Source organism: Protopterus annectens, chromosome 3.part0 (genome assembly GCF_019279795.1).
Source record: "Protopterus annectens isolate FY-2018-M chromosome 3.part0, PAN1.0, whole genome shotgun sequence".
NCBI classification, from domain to species: Eukaryota; Metazoa; Chordata; order Ceratodontiformes; family Protopteridae; genus Protopterus; species Protopterus annectens.
The window spans coordinates 758,763,614-758,783,255 of record NC_056731.1 but is presented as its reverse complement, the minus strand read 5'-3'; the positions used below and the strand labels follow the sequence as shown (position 1 = coordinate 758,783,255).

Sequence of the window (19,642 nt, the reverse complement as noted above, 5' to 3'; positions counted from 1 at the left end):
TCTGCCACTTCACAGCAGCATATTAAGCTGCCGTGAAGCCTGGACAAGTAAAATCTAAATGACCACCGTTTTTTACACTTGTTAAATGTTAAGTTTGCTGTTTAGCTAGCTTAGAATTCAAGTAAAAAATTAAGTTGGAAAAAAAAGTCTGCTTCTGCATTTGTGTTGATGTGTGTTTGAATGCTTTGCAAGTGTGCTTGCGTGCATACTTCACAGCATAAGTGTGACTGAGTGAGACATCGAGAACAACAGGCAGCTGGCTGCAGCAGATTATATCAGAAATGATTTAGTTTGTTTGATTAAACATCAAGAGTTAGGTAACTCTTGCTTTTTTTTTATTTAATGACTGCTTAACTGGGAAAAATATATTTTGCAGCAAAAGCAATGAACGGGGAGGGTCAAAGAGTGGTAAAAAGTGTCTGTTAATTGCATTGTATGTTTAAATATATGTATATACATATGTGTATGTTTTTGAAAGTGTATGTATCTGTATGTTTGTACTTCTGAATGTTTGTGTACGTTTTTAAACATCAAATACTTGTATATCTTTATATTTTTGATGTAAAGAACTTCCTTTTACATAATAAAACAAGTATGATTCATCAGGCAGTCGAACTCTTTTATATCAAAAAAATATAAAAAGTATGTGTATAGTGTTAAAAACATATATAAAACAATTAGCAGATAGCCCATTCTCTAAGTGCAGTAATGCCTGACAAGGGTGTGTTAATTGTGGAAATAAAGCCCTTTCAGGGGCTGTAGATTTCCACAATAACATACAACCTATTAGACAATTTTGTTGTGTAGCAAGCCACTTGTTGCATGCATAGCAAGTGGTTTGCTGTAGTTTTGAAAGTTTAAGGTAGAACTTTTTCTTAGATGAGGTAAAAAAAAAAAAAGACCTTTTTGTCTGGACCACAGCTCAAAAAGTAAGGATCCTTTTTATTTTTTTCTTTGGTCTTCAACTGTAGGCAGGCGAGGAAGGGAGAACTCTGAGTGGAGCCTCTAAAAGCTTCATATATGCTATTATGTTTGCAGGGGAAATTTTTTGTGATGCCATGCAGAAGAGGAGTTGCTGACATTGGCAACTTCATTATTAGTAATGTCAGTTCGGTCCAGTTCTACCCTGTAGTGCCAAGATTTAGTGGTAATGCAGTGTTAGAGTTGCAGATTGTAGGCAATAGCGTCCCCCTCCCAAGATTGTCAAGTCAAAAGAGTACCTGTCATTCCCGACACACACACACACACACACACACACACACACACACACACACAGCGCTCCTCAAGGAATTGAGCTGCTAATTGATCGTTGGTAGTCTGGGTGTGCAGTCAGTGCTGCATATCCGTCTACGTCACAAAGTCAAGGACTGCTTTCCTAATGTTGACTAAAATTTCCACACTTCTGCATTCCTTTTTAAGGAAATAAGTAGTTTAGTTATAACATTTCAAGACTACTTTATGCATTTAATGTGGACATTTATGGCACAAGGGAGTTACAGGTTTTAGCAGCATACAATAGACGATCATGAACAGGTTGTTATCTCAAGCATGTTGAAGGCAATTTAATGCAGTTTTATTATAGTCTGTTGCTTTTATTTCACCTTTGATGAACATAATGGTGACCTTCACAGTACATGACGTTGCCTTAGAATAGCTGTCTGTTTTCATCTTTGCTGACATGAACTGTTTAACTTTTTATTCATAGTGGAAATTTGTTCTTATTAATGCTTACCTTTCTTCTGTATGAAAATGTACAAGCGGTATAAACTTATTTCATTTATTTTTAAAAGATTTACATTTGAAAGTCTTATTTTTGTTTAAACTTTAAATTCCCTTTGTCTTCAGATTTCTTGAAAAGACAACTTGAACAGTATGTGAAGAAATTAGAAGTGCCTATCCGGGTGATTAGGATGGAACAACGTTCTGGACTCATAAGAGCCAGACTGAGGGGTGCAGCAGCTTCCAAGGGACAGGTCATCACTTTCTTAGATGCCCACTGTGAATGCACTATGGGATGGCTAGAACCATTACTGGCACGGATCAAACTGGACAGGTAATCATTTTGTAACCATGTTTGTAGTTTTAAAAAAGGTATAGCACTTCTGCTGTTGGTTATGACTACATAATTTGTTAGTGCTTAAAATGTATCCATTTTCCAGTGCTAATGCAAATGTTAACATTAGCATGCTAGAGTTTGTAGGACTTTTAACAGTTCCTTTTCCAGTCACAGTTAATGTTGGCAAGATTTTAATTATGTGCCCCAAATGAAAGTGCTTGTGCTACGGTCTACCTGTGCTGAAGCCGTTTAACAGTTTTTTTGGTACTTTTGAATTTGTATGAATTTAATAAAAGACTTGTAGTTGCTTAGCTTTATGTTAAAGGAAGTCAGTATAGCAGCACTTCTGTTTCTAAAGGTGATTAGGACAGCATAGGAATGAGACTGGGGACTTTTTAACTTTGACGATTAGGAGCAGCTAATGCAAGCTTGAACTGTTATTATACAAAGACGGTTATGATCTGATAGTGGCTTGTATTTAGAGAGAATGGGAAAGGTGTAAAGGGGAAGAGTAACATCGGGAATGAAAGACTGGGTGAGAGAGCAAGAGAGCGACCAAGTGTGTATGAGAGCAGATAGAGTCCGCATGCGTTTTCTAAAGAAGAAGAAGTCTGAAACTGAAATGTCTGGCATTACTGACCAACTTAGTCTCAAGTGATTCATTTATGAAAAAAAACACAACAGTTTTTTGCAACAATGCATATTTTGTAACTGGCAAGAAATATGAAACATCTGGCATTATTGACTGACAATTTTAGCTGATTTATTTACCATTAATTAAAAAAATGGTGTGGAATGTAACAACACTATGATGCAAAATCAGAGACTTTTGCAAGTTCTAGGGCAGAACAACAAGAATGCTGGCAGTATAATCTCATGATCTGCTCTGAAAGATTGCAAAATAAAAATAGCTTTGGCAGTGTAATGTAACAGTCTTCTGTAGAGGATTGGGACCAGGGGTTTGATCATAAACAGTTTTGTGTTCTTAAAATACAGATGTCAAATTCACCTTGCAAGTGAAGCATAGCTCAGAAGTGAGTCTTGACATTCATTTCAAGAACACACAAACTGCTTATGATCAGATGGAAAGTCAATTTGTTTTTATGTCCCTTGTGTGTTTTCTGTACATGTTGATATACTTGGCTTATCGGTTGCTGCTCATTAAAGGTTTGCATCTTTAAAGATGACTTGCATTTGTTGGGCATAACCTTCTTGCCACCTGCCTGAGCCAACATTTCTCTATTGGTATCTCAGCTGTGCAATACTTGGCAGTTCCATTTGCCTAGAACAGGTAAGTATCCTTATTAAGGAAGCTTATTTTTTTTTCTTATTTTTGACTAAACTTGAACTTTTTTCATGTCAGCTAAGAAAGGAAAATATGATTGTGGGTAAGTAAATACCGTATAGGGGGCAACTGTACTAAATATCTTTTTGCCTATGAGCCAGTCACAATTATAGTAATTATTCCGTTTGCTAATCCATTGTCCTCAAGGTCCTCAGGAACCATTTTTTCCTTTCTGATTTATCTTGAACATCAGAGACTTAAGGAGCTTGCACACATTGAAATGGATACCGAAGTTTCCCACCCAAATTTCCTGCGTCAGCCAAAAAAAGCAGCTTAAGAAGACCAAATCTGATGCTTCGGCCATCTGATCAGACCTAGATATCTCCACTGTCACTCTTCATGCCCTTGATCCTTCTGTATGCATCTGCTAGAATTTGATAAGCCTACAAAACTCCTGCATTGTACAAATGTTCTTTCTAATAAAGATAGCAAGGATATTGATGAGTATGGGAAAAAAAGGATTGTACCTCCTCTTCTTTGGCCTTTCATGCTGTTAATTATCTGACATGTAGCTAGGTATCTATTCTTTTTGGGAGTCCTTTGTATATCTGATATACCTGATTATGAAATCAGGTCTTCTGTTGTTTCTTTACTGAGTTATGCAGCTGTGGTGCAGTTGATGCTTCCTCCAGAGCAGCTGCTACTAGTTATTTTCTCAGGAGATTTGCTTGGCTTAAGTTTCATTTGCTTCTTGAGGATGTTAAATCTAAAATCTTGGACGTTCTGGAGAGAAAGTCTCTCTGGTCGTTCTGCTGGCATTTTCAAAAACCTTCGGGAGAGAGGTAAGATGCTAAACAGGTCTTTCTTCTGTTCCCAAGTTTCAGAGAAACTACCCTTTTAAAGCTGGTCCCTTTTTCATAAAGAACAAAAGACCCCCCCCCCCAAAAAGGGTAAAAGATATTCAAAAAAAGGTTTCAAGACAAACCCAAGCAGGAGTTTAAGGGGCATAAACTCCCAGCTCCTGACAAACCTACCTCCTTGTGACTACCTGCTCCTGGCTTCCAAACCACGCTGTACCCAGACACCTCTATCAAAGAAACTTTCTCCTGTTATCCTTTCCAGTCTGGGAATCTGTCACCTAAGACAGTTGGGTACTTGCAGTAATTCATAGTGGTTCTAGAGATGGCATGGCTGTCTCTTCCACAAAGATAAAGGCATCTCTCCTGTTCCATCAAAACAACCCCATTTATTTCCTCCAGTTCTGCGAGTTTTATTTCTTCAGGATATGGCAGACTTAGTCCCTCCTCATGAGAAGGAGATAGACTTCAGTTCAAGGAATTTTTTTGTTCCCAGAAAATTGAGACTCATTCTAGTTTTTTCCTTTATTTCTGATGGTTCCAAAATTTAAAATGACTACAAAGATGTGTATATTCACTTCCCAGTCCATGCAGAGACCACAAGATGTTTTTCAGATCGTCTGTTATGGTACATCATTTTCAGTTCCATACTTTACCCTTTGGGCTTTACTACATCAAGAGTTTTCACAAAGTACCTAACTTTGGTTGTTGCCTTCTGCAGGCTCCAAGAAATGTAGATTTTTCTCTTGCTTGGATGACCTGCTCCTTTGAAAGTTACCTCTGAACTTCAGCTGTAAAAAAAAAAAAAAAAAAAAAAACCTTTCACTTATTGGGATTCACCATAAACATAAAAAATGCAGTTTGGTTTCCTCCCAGGATCCGGTGTTTCTGGTTTACAGATTTAGTTGTATGCTAATTATTGCCTTTCTTCCTCAGAACAAAATGGTTTTCCTAAAGGAATACTTCCAATCTCCTTCTCTTCTAGATATAACCTCAGCAAGAGAGATCTTGAGAGCACTGAGGTTTATGGGCTACAGTATTCTAGTGACTCCTTCAGACATGCTTTGTATGAGGAAGATTCAGCAGCATCTCAAATCAATATGGACACAATATTGCCATCCTTTGAGCTTCCCAATTTTTCTGTTGCCATTTATCAAGAAATAGTTTCTTTGGTGGATCAGCTAGGTAGCACTCAATCCAGGAGGGCACTTTCTGGTTCCTATCCCTTTTCAAGACTGTTGTACAAATGTTTCTGACCTGGCTTGGGACGCTTGCTGTATTAATGTAAAAATCCAGGGTGTATGATTCAGAAAGGACAAAGAACCACATAAATATTAGGAAAATGCAGACAATTATTCTAGCCTTGAAATCCCTGCATTACTTTTGGTCTTCAGGTAAATCCTAGGTATTTACAGACAACACCTCAGTTAGGTGACCACAAACAAACAAGGCGGCACATTTCTTAAATCCTTTGCAGACTAGTGATGACTGACTGGACATAGCAAGGTCAGGTTTTGCTGTATGCTAGCAGTTTACTTTCTCTTGAAGAACAATTCAGTGGCAGAATACTTGAGCAGATGCCAGGCAGACTCTGAAGAATGGATGTTAGAGAGGTGGTCTTGTAAATTGTTCATTGATGGGGTATCCTCAGATAAATCTCTTCATCAGAACAGGCAGCTCAGGCATTTTTGTTTCAGGATTTCATGTCCATAGGCTTGGAATGTGGACACCATGTCTTTTTCCTGAAAAGGAAATCATGGAGGACATGCCCAAAATCTTGCAGGTGACTCCCTTTTGGCCCAGACGGCAGTAGTTCCCCATTCTATTCCATGTAGTCTAGGGCAATTATCACAGGTTACCTCACCTGATGAAGTTGCTCACACAGCAAATGGGTTTTCATCTAAACTTGTGGATAATCAAACTTTAATTTGTTTCAAGCACCTATTCTCTAAGCACATTCTGTGGTTATTACAGGAGGCTAGGAAACCTGCTGCAAGAAAATCTTATGTTTCCAAATGGAAGAGATGCTCTATCTGGTACTGTAAGAATTGTGACCAGTTATCAAATTGGGTATCCCTATAATTTTCTCTTATTTGGCTGGCATTTTCTTCTGTAAAAGCACATCTGTCTGCTATTTCTGCCTGCTTCCTCTTTGCTCCAACTTTGTCTTCACGTTTTGAGGTCAACAGTTTTTAAAAGGTGTCCTTCATCTTAGGCTGTATAGAAAACCTATCCCTCCTCCTTGAAACCTGAATTGTGTTTTGGGGGAAGTTTCCTTCCTCCGTTTGATCCTGCTTATGTTCATCAGTTTTCTGCTTGGAAGACTGTTCATCTAGTGGCTATCCCTTTTTGTTTTTTTCATAAAGATAGGGCTGCTCTTAGGCTTTAACCTATCCTTTATTTCTAAGGAGGTCAGTGGGCTGTCTTTGAACCAGATTATCATTCTTCCTTTCTTTCTCCCCTCCCGTCAAAATGGGAGTGGAGAGAGAATTGTGTATTCTTTAGATGTTCACAGACAACTAAGGTTTTATCTGAGCAAGAACAAGTCTATCAGAAAAACAATTCAGCTTTTTGTTTCCTTTCAGGGTAAGAACTTGGGCCTTCCTGTCTCCAAACAATTTCAAAATGGATCTTTTCTGCCATCTCTCCTCTTTCAAAAAAGAAAATAATATCTGATGGACAAATGCCTCTGCTCCTGCATTCACACAAGCTAGCTCTGTAACTCGGTCTATTTTTTTTTTTACTACAGACTGGGCACTCCACTAGTCTAACTCTGTGTACCTAGTTGACAACTTATCCATCCTGTTCCCAGTCCTAGTTGCTGTCCATCTCTCTCTCTCCCAATGTCAGTTTTACTGTTGCATAATTCTTCCTAAAGTCTGCTGCTCCCACCCACCCCAACAACTCCACTAGTACCATGTCTTTTCTTACCTCTATTCTCACAAAGACGACTTCCTACTTGCTCCTTCTACCTTCAACTCACTGCTTGCTCTCTCACTTCCACTTCTCCTCACTTTCCTTTCAGGATATACTCATGTTACTGTCCTTCCTAATACATATCACTTACTTGCAACCCTCCAATCCACTAATATACTTGCCAAGGTTCTGCAGCCATAACCTTAGACAAAATGGCACTCTGCACCTTAAATACATAGAGTTCCCTTACTGTGATATCTGCTTCCTTCCCTCCACTCTTTTCCCCCTGAGTCTGTGTTGGACACACCAAGCAAATCGTGACATTTCCAATCTTGTTCTCTTTCTCTAAAGACCTGGGGCTCATATGTATAATCAAAATAATGCCTCAAGAGGATTGTCTTTACTACTTTTACCAAAAATGCACAGTTTCTACTTGTATGCTGTTTGTTTGTTTTTTTTTCTTTGCCTGATACACCACCAAGCAGAAAAGAATATACACCACAACTGATTTAAACTCATAAGGTCACCTTGTATACAAGATTTGTGATTGTGTGTTTTTGTTTGTGTATTTTAACTTCCTCGGGCCTGTCTGTGAGCCACTTGACTTTCCACCAGGTGACATATGGGGTTTGTACCTAACCTCTTGAGTTTATCAGCAATGCCTGAGTAGGGTACTGTGTCCGATGTCTTGGCCAAGTCAAGGAAGGGAGCGTGAATGATTTTGTCCTCATCCATTGCTTTGGTGACCTTCTTGATGAAGTCCACCAGGTTGAGTAGGCGTGATCTGCCCTTGAAGAAACCAAATGTTGGGAGGTTTACTCTATCTCTATTGATCATCTTCATGATAATTATTTGCATGGCTTTACATATAAGAGTAATGAGACTTGTGGGTCTGTAGTTTCCAGTGTCTGTAGATGGCCCAGCTTTGTGCAGAGGAGTGACTGTTGCGTTTCTCCATTCATGAGGCATATGAAGCCTGTTTGGAGGCTACAGATAAATACTAATTCCAGAGACCCTGATAAGTCATGTCTCATGCCATTTAAAAGGCATTCTGGGATATTGTCTGGTCCCACTGATGCAGTGTTCTTGGTCTTAGAGCATTAAGGACCTGTTCCCTAGTGATAGTAGGGGGAGATATATTTAATGATACCTTCCTGAGGGAAGGTTGAGGGGGAGAGAAGGGTAAACTTGAAGCTGAATTTATCAGCCAGGAGGTTTGCTATATCTTCTGGCTCAGTATAGGTGGCTCCATTCACAGTGTGCTCTGCATGCAATTGTGTATTGCCTTTGAGATTGCAGACATAGCTAAAGAATGCTTTGTGGTTGTCGTTGGCCTGGGAGGCCAAACCTACCTGAAATTTGGCTTTTGTAGACTTTATTTGTCCTCTGAGTTGTTCAGTTTGATGAGAGTGCTTTTATCCTGCTGGGTGCTGTACCTCCTAATTTTTGCCATGATTTTCTTCCTTCTGTTATACAGCCTATTGATTTTGTGATTCTACCAAGGTAGCTTGTTTTTGGAGTTAGTTCTGTACTACTTCCTGGGGGGTACAGCTGCCGCTATGCAGCTGTTAACATGCTTGTATAGGGTTTCTGCGAACAGTTCTGCATAGGCAGCAGTATTCTTCGGGATTATGGGGGCTTGAAATTTGCCAGGTTCTCACTTAATAGCAGGAGGTTAGCCTTAGAATAGTTACTGAATATTCCAGGTTTAGCTGGGGAGCCAGGTTTTATTTTCACTTCAAAGGAGACCATTTTGTGGTCTGACCTTACCAGAGAAGGCTTTACAGTAGGGGGTGTGCAGCAGTCTCCTATATTAGTGAGGACCAGATCCAGTATGGTTGCACCCCTTGTTGGTGTATTGACTCTCTGGTCCAGGGAGTTTGTGTTTATAAATTCCAGAAACCTCTGTGGATATAGGTTTGGTGTCATATAGGATTCCAAGTTAATAGCGGGGTAGTTAAATTCACCCATGAATATGGTATTGGGTTGGATGGTTAGTGTTTCTAATAAGTTTAAATACATGGTATGGGTTTCCTGGGTCATAGAGGGGGACCTGTAGCTTGCAATGAAGTGGTACTGGATTTTATCTATGGTGATTTGAACATGGAGCAGCTGAAATGCATTGTCCTGTTTGACTAGCCTTGAAGTATATTTATTTTTGATGGAAATAGGTTAAATTCTTATATGGATAGTTGAAGCCAAAAGCTGGAAATAAGCTTTATTCTGCAATCCCGGATTATTTATTTTATCGTATACTTAGTATGCTGCATAATTCTGTGCAGCTTGATTAATCAGACCAGCATTCCTGATTCACCCCTGCAGAAGTAGTTCTGCCTAGCAGATTATACCTGTTTATAAGTGAGTAATTGTATGAAAAGAAAAGTCTATTTTACTTGTTTGCCAAATTTTTAAACAAGTGCAGTGCAGATTTATGCAAGTGTAGTCAGAAGAACATATGTAAAATGTAGTACTTCTGCAGCCGAATACTGAAATGGTACTTAGGAATTATTTATTGTTTATTTATTTATTGGCATTTGTTTATTGGGGAAGTCCACTGAGCCAAGCAGAGCCCATTTTAGTGGAGGCCCAGGGAGAAACGCTTCACATGAAACAGGATAGTATGTCAAAAGACGCACATTTTGAGTATATACAGTACAGATGGAGGAAAAAAATTCTTAAAACAGTAGTACATTTTGAATATATACAGAGACTTGTTACACACTTAATAAAACTAATTGCAGTGTACTACAACTATAGTTGACGTAGTATGGGTGAATATAAAATGCTTAGCCTTCAGATGATGACTGAGATTTAGAGCTGGGGAAGACATTAAGAGGCTGTAGTAGTGATGTTGGAGCAGTGATAGTATACGAGAGGAAATGAATGGAAGAGTATGAAAAGGAACATGTTCAAAGTTGAGTGATACCAGCAGAGGCAAGAAGGGTGGAGTAATAGAGATGGAGACCATGAGAGAAGGTCATTAGTAGTAATAGGAATATGTGAGTACAAGGAGAAAAAGGGGAAATGGTTTAGCACTAAGATCTAGTTAATGGGCGGAGGAGGCTTAGTGCAGTTACAGATCCATTTGGAGTAAAGGTGCATGTGCGTAGGGCAGTTTTGAAGGAGGCACTACCTTGTGTAGTGCAAATGGCTGTGGGAACACTGTTCAAGATTTTAGCTATTACCCAGGAGTATAGTAGTTGACCAGCGGGTAGTTTAGGTTTCTGAATTTGGAGGAAGTATTGATTATCTGATCTTAGGAACCTGTTGGGATTATAGTGTGAGAATAAGGACTTTAGGGCAGGGCAATCCAGTGGTTTAGTAAGTAATTTGTGTGTAGTAGTTAATTGAAGATGAGCAAGATAGTGGGGGAATTCGAGCCAATTTAATGTTTTTAGAGGTATGCAATGGTGGGTGGAGTGGTGGTTTGTTGCAAATTTGGTTATCTTGTAACATATTTCTACTTTAAATGTAAAACACTTGTAGTCCAAAAAATGGCAGGTAGTTCTTCTTTATTCAACCATAGACATATAAGCGCTTTCACAGATAACTTCAGCTTCTTCAGATACAAATGCATGCTGTCTACTGTGTAACTTATACACCTTAAACCAACTAGTTAAGTCACAATCATCTTAAAGAAATATCCTTCATTAAGTAAAAACATTCAGTCCTTCACTGTGTAAACATGATTCTAAAAAGTATAATGCATAACAAACACACAAAAAAATCACATGTATAAAGAATATATATATAAAAAATGCACACATAAATATACGAACATAATGTGCTCAGATATAAACATATACTATTAAAAATCTCTAATACTTAATATAAGTAAGCATGTCATAAAATGACATTTCATTTATTCAATGGTCTTGCTTTAAGTTTTGGTCTTATGGGTATCCTGTCGTTTAACCCATGCCCAGAATCTGCTTTCAGTCTTATAATCCATTTTGCCTCAAGCTGTTCTGTCCCGTTTCTAATGTACTCCATTTTGATGTTGTCGTATATTTTACCTATAATTAAAAAAGTAAAATTGTGTATTGTCATTCACTCTAATATGTTTCGATAATGCACTAACATCACTTTTTTTCTGCATCTGGTACATATGTTCCTTGATATGATCTCTAAGGGCTCTATCTGTTTTCCCACATAGAAACAAAAACATACTGAACATTGGGCTAAATAAATAATGTGTTCTGAAGCACATATAGCTGAATTGTTAAATATATATTCCCTGCCTGTGTCAGGATGTAAAAACTTATTACTGTTACTTCTATATTTACACATGGAACATCTTCCACATGGACAAGTCTGTCCATCTCTTTTCCCTATATTTTCATTCTTAAAATAGTCTTCTCTTTAAAGAGTGCATATTCTTATGTGCAAAACTTGGTCTATGTTCCAGTAAGGAACTAATCTCTTTATCTGTCATCAAAATTTCCCAGTGCTTTTATGTGTTGTATGTATTGACATATTATTCCTTTTAGAAAAATATGGTCTAGCTATGTTTTCCCTCATTCCAACCACCATATCTCTAGTTTTATTAATTTCATCCTTATGGTAACCTCTCTCTACAAAATGTTGACTCATCTTTTTAGCTTGTTGTTCAAAGTCCTCTGTTCTTGCATTAAGCCTTGATGCTCTAAGTAACTGGCTATGTGCTACGCTCTTAAATATATGTGGAGGGTGCGTACTGGTTCTGTGCACAAAACTGTCACAGTGGCATTCTTTCTTATATAAATTTGTATATATCCTCCCTTCAACATCTTTTTTAATGTTAACATCCAAAAAGTGAACTTCTTCTAATGACATATCCACTGAAAATTTTAAGTAATTTTGTAGAGTTATTAATGTAGTCAAAGAAATCTGCAAACTGTACCTGTGCCCCCCATAACAAAAAAGGTCATCCACAAACCTACAGTAATACAGAATATGTTGTCTGTATCTCCCTCTTAGAATAAATTCATCTTCCCAAACGGTTAGTACAGCATTGGCTTAGCTGTTGGTACAAGAAGGGCCCATAGCTACACCATACCTCTGCCAATAGATAGTTTCATTAAACATAAATGTTATTTTCCAAGACTGTCTTTAACAACTTAGTAATAACTTCCATGTTCCCTTCATTAAATTCTTTACAAGACTTACAAAATAACTCTATGTTGCTTATTCCTTCTTTGTTCGGGATCATAGTAAACAGTGATGTAATATCCATAGTTACTAAATACACATTTTCACAGTTCTTATAGTTATCACAAAAATCACAGTTCTTATAGTTATCACAAAAATCAAACAAGTCATTCAAAAGGTGTTTCCATCCTTGTCTAGCCACTATAGGTCTTGGTGGTGGACATATGGGGTCTTTATGAAGTTTGGGTAACCTTTGAATCACAGGTAATAGTGGATGCTGTACTGTACTGTTAAGAAGTCATGAAAACTTTTGTCAGTCTTACCATTTCTAAAAAGTTCAGTATAAACTGTATTAATATGTCTTATGACACTTTGAACTCTTAACTTTATTTATGACAGAATAAAAATGAGCATCTGACAACATTATTTTCATGTCATTCTGATATCTTTCCACATCATATATCACTAAAGGACCTCCCTTGTCCGCCAGTCTTATAGTTATGTTATGATTAGCTTCTAAGTGCCAGATACTCATTTTTTTGTCAGGTTGTACCTCTTTAATTTATAATCTTGTGTGTCATTAATGCATAGTCTTTCAAAGGCATTAATCACTGGATTAAGTACTGATACGCATGTACTCTTTTTTTCTAAAAATTTCTACATCGTCAACACTTTCATTACTTTTAAAATTCAGTTTTAAAATCAAATTTCTAGTAAACAGCTTTAAATCAAAAATTACCTTAGTAAAGTCCATCTTTTGGCTTGGAATAAAGGATAGTCCTGTCTTTAAGACACTAGTCTCTTCTGATGTAAGTACATGGGGTGACAACTTCCAAATCATTGTTTCTTCTGGAGTCCCGAGGCCTTTTTATTGTTAGTGTCCAGTTTCCTTTTTATTCTGCTCCTGCTTCTCGATCTCATTCTCATCCCCTTCTCTCCTGTTTCCTTGATGGAAAGGGGAAAAAACAATTTGGTGTTAAAAGTAGTTAGTACATTATGTTTTTTTTCTCTCTGGTTCAACAGTCTCCGGTACTCTGTTGGTTAAAGTAGTTACATTCCCTGTATCTCCGTCAGCTCTATGTTCTCGTGCCACTGTTTGAATTGTTTTTTTTTTTTCCTGACGACCTGCTTTTCAGCTCCTGTCGTTGGCATTATTTCCCCATTCAGGGTGCTGACTGCTTCTAACTGTTGAATTTCAGCGCTGTTAGGTGGAACAACACACCTCCCTCCACTCCGAGACATTCTGTTGGTGTACACGCTGTCAATCATACTGCCTTTCATTTGTTTTTCTGGTTATCTGTAAAAATTATTTTCAGTACCTGGCCAGGTAAAAACATTACCTGAACTGAAATCTCCATGGTCTCTCACGATTTTCCTTTGCTTTATTTTACATAGTTTATGCTGATATACTGTTAGAGTCTCTAAGTTCATTAAGACATCTGTCTGTATAATCGGAACTAAACTGTTCCATGATTTCTTCAAATTGCTGTTTCACCAATACATATAGGCGATCTATTTCACATTTTGAAAGCTTAATTAAAGCTTCTATATACTTAATGCTTCTCTCTAAGTTTATAGACTGCCATTCAGACAGTAATTCAGGGTCATTAGAACCTTGTGCAGGCATTTTCAAGATGCGTAACCTACGAGGAACAATTCCCCATGTGAAACATTTGGAATTGATGTCCCTTTAGTTTAAATAAGTTGCCCTCCATTGCATGTAACTTAGCTTTAAATGTGATGATATCAATATTAAAGTTCTCAGTCTTTTTCATTGTCATGAAAGCTAAGAAGTGGGTTACCAACATTACTAGTAACATGCAGCAATATATCTAGTGCGTTCACATGTATATTCTCCAGTACATAATCCAGTTCAATGATCTCCTCTATTTCTTCTGCCATAGTTTCTTTTAGGAAGATAAAAACAGCAAAATGTCAAGTAAAAACACACACACACACACACACACACACACACACACACACACACACACACACACACACCTTCCTTACTAGAGGCTTCAGTCCACCAGGAAAACTGCAATTAAATGTAAAACACTTGTAGTCCAAAAAGTGGCAGGTAGTTCTAGTGTAAAAAAACTCTTCTTTATTCAACCACAGACGTACAAGCGCTTTCACAGATAACTTCTGCTTCTTCAGATACAAATGCATGCTGTCTACTGTGTAACTTATCTACCTTAAATCAACTAATCATAAGTCATAATCATCAAAAGAAACAAACTTCATTAAGTAAAAACATTGTCATTTTATGACATGCTTACTTATATTAAGTATTAGAGATTTTTAATAGTATATGTTTATATCTGAGCACATTTTTGTTTGTCTATTTATATGTGCATTTTTTATATATGTATTCTTTATGCATGTGTTTTTTTTTATGTGTTTATGCATTATACGTTTTAAAATCATGTTTACACAGAGAAGGACTGAATGTTTTTATTGGCTTCATTTGTTTTATTATTATATCTAGTAGGGGTGGAGATTAGTTGGGTATAGTGAAACAGGTTAATATTGGTGGATGGCGTTTGGAAATATTGGACCAATTAATATTCATATCGCCTAGGATAATAGTTTTGTTTTTTATGGTGTGGGAGGCCCAGAGTAATATTTCTTCTAGAATAGATATGTTATTAGCTGGGGATGTGTATAGGACTATGATACAGAGGTCTTTGGAGTTGTTAATTTTTAGGAAGGAGACCACGATTTCAGCATTTAGGAATTGTGGGATGTGACCAGTAAATGGAAGTATGTTAAGGAGGAGTATTAGGGAATAGGGATAGGATGGCAACACCACCTCCTTTTTTGTTGGTTCTGTCAAACCTTATAACACTGTAGTTTGGAGGGAGAAATTCTGCATATTTTATATTAGGATTTAGCCATGTCTTGGTAATAGCTAGGATGTCTGTTATTATGAACTAACCAGACATGCAAGTTGGAGGTTTTATTGCTATACTTTGAAGGTTTATGGTAGTTATGCGTGATGATTTTAAGCATTTAGTTGTGTTTGTCTTTATAGGGGGATTGGTGGTAGAGGGACCTTGGGCTGGGATGGATGTCACCATATTGAACTAATGTCAAGAAAATAAATGAAAGTCGGTGAGTAAAGGTGATTAGTTTGGCACTGATAAAGTGCAATAAAAGGGGGTAAGTATAGCTTGAGTTGTGAATAGAGTAGTTTGTGGGAAGGATGTGTATTTTAGAGCATAGTAGTGGGGTTATGTAAGAGAGGCTGGGATTAATTTTTCAATAGCTGTCAGACTGGGTTTGTAGGGAGCTAGTTTCAGAAATTGGTTTGGTGAATATTAATCTAGGGTTAATTGATGGGAATTGTATTAGAAGTGCTAGTAGTAGTATAGTATGGGATAAAATTAGTGTGTGTGATATGGAGGGAGTTATGTTGATTGGTTGGGAAAGTGTTGCTTGGAAGGAAGTAGAGATCGAGGAAGTGGCCAAATTTTATTAGTTAGTTGTTGAATGAGGTGGTGTGGCTAGGGGAAAATAAATTTAAGGAAAGTGGGGGAGGGTGGGAATGGGGGTAAGGGAGTGGAGTGAGCCCAAGCAAGCAGAACCAGAGAACAATTTCGGAGAAAATCTCAATAAGTAAGTACCTGCAGTGCTGATACACCATTTTAGGAATGTTATTTATTTATTTTACATTTGTTGACCGGGAGAGTCTAACTGGATTACAAGTCCTTTTTCAGTGGAGGTCCGGGGAGAAAAGCTCCAAGAGAACAATTTTTTACAAACCATAGTTTTAAGGACAGACTTTAGATATGCAATTTCCATAGAAGAGACTTTGACATACATATTAACTAACAGATAAAATACCTTCGTTCTCTACAATATAATATTAAATTTTAGAAGATATTCCTATCAGAATAAAAGCAGTGAAACGTAGAATAAGGCTCTGAGAGAGCAGATGATGCTCGCTACAGCTGAGAAGGATAACAAATTGATTTACTATATGTCTTCACCTAGTTTTAGTTGTAAATCAATTTGTTATCCTTCTCAACTAAAACTAGGTGAAGACATATAGTAAATCAATTTGTTATCCTTCTCAATATGTATTCTCCTGGTTTTAGTTGCTTATGGAAAGCTCAACATTGTTGGGGTAGTTTTCCCTAACTCCTGGAGAGATAGGGTGAGCAGTAGATTAACATTCCTAAGTGGGTACAGTACTATGGTTGGTTGGCTTAGCAGAGTTACTTAAGTTAGGTGAAGTGTTCTAATGAGACATTAGCCAGGGGGGATACATGAGCACAGTCGATTATTCAAAAAGTGAGTAGCTGTCAGGGAATGTGAGTAAAGTAAATAATGAGTGCAGAAAAGGAAGTAGCTGGCGGGTGCTGAGTTGTACCTTATGGTGATGTACAGGGAGCCCTCAAACAGATTTTAGAGCAAGAAAGTTCAAGTAACAATATACATTAAAATTTGAGCCTGGAGGGCAGTAGATAGAGCGGAAGATGTTGGCTGCTGCGAGGAAACTTTTTGTAGATGGGTTTCTTAAGTTGAAGTTGCTGGGGTTTCTTATTATGGTGGTGTAGGTTGCTGTTTGGTTGAGTTACAGTATCTGGAACAAAAAGGAGGGAAGAGACATGAGATGGAAACAGTAGATAATATAAAAAGAAGGAATGAAGATAGAGTAAGATTTGGGGGATTAATGAGTTTGTAAAGGATAGTTCCAAAGACTATAACAAGGTAGTAATTAGTCTCTGGTAGTGAGAGTGTCTTTTAGAGTGCACCAATATTGGTTCTCTTGCAACCATGGACGGCACATGGACAATTAGGGTAAAAACATGCATTATTTTAAACAATGAAGAGACCTGTAAATCTTTACAGATCATAGTACTAATAGTCATTCAGATTGGCAGCAGGTGCAACATTGCAATATCCTTTCACACACAACAAAATACTCAGGAAAAAAAAACTCTCTTTTTGTTAGTGTAATACTTTCCTAAAGCAATTCCATATGGGGTACCAGCCTTTAAATAAAGGAAAGGATAAGCATGGTATGTGCGATCTTTATATAGGTATTCACTTTTACCAAAATACACAAGAGTTATGACTTATTTAGAGGGGACACTATTATTGATGACCTAATGGTAGTTTATAAAAGGGAGTCGTTAGTTTACTTTAACCTTAACTGCAAAAAATGCTGAGTCGTTAACCTTAATGCAAAAATGCTGAGCCATTAGTCTGTTAATGAATTAATACCAAAACCATCAAAAACATTGCTGGTGTTGGAGAATACACTTTAGAGGTGGCCACTAGAAATAATATGACTCCTAAGATGCATTGTAATGTATTGCAAACAGGCTGACAAAAGCTCAAGGAGCAAAACATCCCTAATCACTTAATTGTAAGACGTTAGAGGTGGACACTATGGAAATAGCTTTTAAAACTCCGAGTTTGTTGCAAAAAAAATTGCTGGCCCCTTTGTGGTGGTACTTGTGGTGGTCGCACGATAAATATCTTCTAAAATCTAATAGTTCACAGCAAAACAATCAATCACTCCTATTGTACACTTAAGAGGTGGTTGCTAAAGACAGGACTTCAAATTCGCAATAAGGAAGCCATTGCAATGTGCCAGGAACAAGCACATTACAACGTGGATTGTGTGCAACCTGTGTAATGTAGGTTGCTGTAAAACTGTTACTACTCACTCTACTTACAAGTGCTGCACATATTGTGTTTTGTACTTTCCTTTTCACTTGCTATTCAAATTCATTTGTGATGTTAATTGCATAAGATAATTAGTCTGAGGGTCCATTTTAGTCAAGTCCTGGGCAGAAAGCAGAGACCGTGTACATTCTGAATTCAGAACCATTATTAATATATTAAACGACTTCTAAATAGCTAATATAGCATCTGACAACAGCAGTACATAAACATGTTGTACCAAGTGAAGTTAAAGGGACTAGAAATTTCAGAAGCATCCAATGATAGGGGACTTGTATAATTAATGTGCATGTAGAATGATGTGGCAGAATATGCAGGAATATCACTGTTCGTACATGTATGTAGGCAAGGCTGTATTGAGTTCCATATAAGCAGAGGATGAGAATATGGAAACACGTCAGTGCTGATATTCAGCATAAATAGACTGAATGTTAAGAAGGTGTATGAAAGAATGTCAGTAGGATAAGAAATTTATCATCCGCTATAAGTGAAGCAAGAATATCTTTGATATCTCTTCAGGTGACGATTAAGAGGTTTCCTGAAAAGTGAAAGTTTTGTATATTTTACTGATTTTTATCAGCCAGAGCAGTCTAGCTTGATGGCTTAGGGGGAATGCTCTTTCATCCGTGAATCAGTTACGGAGTAGGTATATAAATTTTATAATCTTATTTGTGGTGTTTGTGTTGTGTTATGAAGGGGATCAGAGGACAATGATTAGCAGACAATAACCGAGTCTAGGAAATTAATGCATTCAGCTCTAGCTTCTGGAGTTGGTAGATTTGAGATTTTATAGGATATTTTAATAGATTTAATACTTTTTTACTTGAGTTTCTGTAGGAACATAAAATATTTGACCAATAATAAGGTCTGGATATATTTTTGCAGTTACTGTTTGAAACAAGGGTACCTCTTAGGCCATGCATAATAAGGGGTTGAATGTTAAGAAGTCTTTTTTTCATTTTCTAGCATCATTATGTTTTTGAGAATAAATGACTAATTTGTTTGCAGACAACAACCCCCATAATATGCTGAAATCATACTGGTGAAAATTATTCAAGGATTGGAGTTCTTTGTGAGCTTTGGTAAGAACAATGTCATCAACAGATGCTGCAGTGTTTAATTTAGGGAAGTTGATAACGACTAGAGAATGTAATTGGATTTAGGACAGAGCCATGTGGTATGCCTTTAATAAAGTAGGTGAAAAACAATTGTTAGAGAAATGTTCTGTTGTTGAGATAGATTTATAACCAGAGAACATCATTGGAGAATCCATAGGCTCCATATTTTTTCTTAAAGGTTTGTGGCCTATTGTTTCAATAGTTTTCGCTTTTCAAAGAACTAAAATGTGGCCCTGGTATGTGTACCATCTGTTTCATGAACTCTGCTTTATTATTATTTATACTCTCCTGCTACGTACATTACACTCCAGATGAAGGAAAAGTACCATTTCTTGGTTGTGCTTCTATTAGAAAAGATTATGGCACTTTTGTAAAAAAAAAAAAAATAGTAGTAAAATCAGGAGAACTCAGCCCATTATGTAGCTTATCAAGTTTGTCTTTTTTTCTTCATTGTAATATGACTGTATTGGAAACATTTCGCTTCATCTCTGCTTAAAATATACTTCAAAACTGAACCCGTTATACTTAGTGTAAATATTCCATTTTAAATAGGTAATACATAACAATCTGCAGAGTTTTCTGT

General features: G+C 37.2%; 1 protein-coding gene across 4 annotated transcripts in view; it reads left to right on the top strand.

Moving 5' to 3' along the window:
* The window catches only part of GALNT1 (polypeptide N-acetylgalactosaminyltransferase 1), a 1,910,365-nt gene that overhangs the window by 1,323,877 nt on the left and 566,846 nt on the right, over nucleotides 1–19,642 (top strand). For all 4 annotated transcript variants that reach the window (XM_044065104.1, XM_044065106.1, XM_044065102.1 and 1 more), the window contains exon 5: nucleotides 1,846–2,053. In XM_044065104.1, coding sequence (XP_043921039.1) covers nucleotides 1,846–2,053 — 208 coding nt within the window. The remainder of the gene's footprint in view (nucleotides 1–1,845; nucleotides 2,054–19,642) is intronic.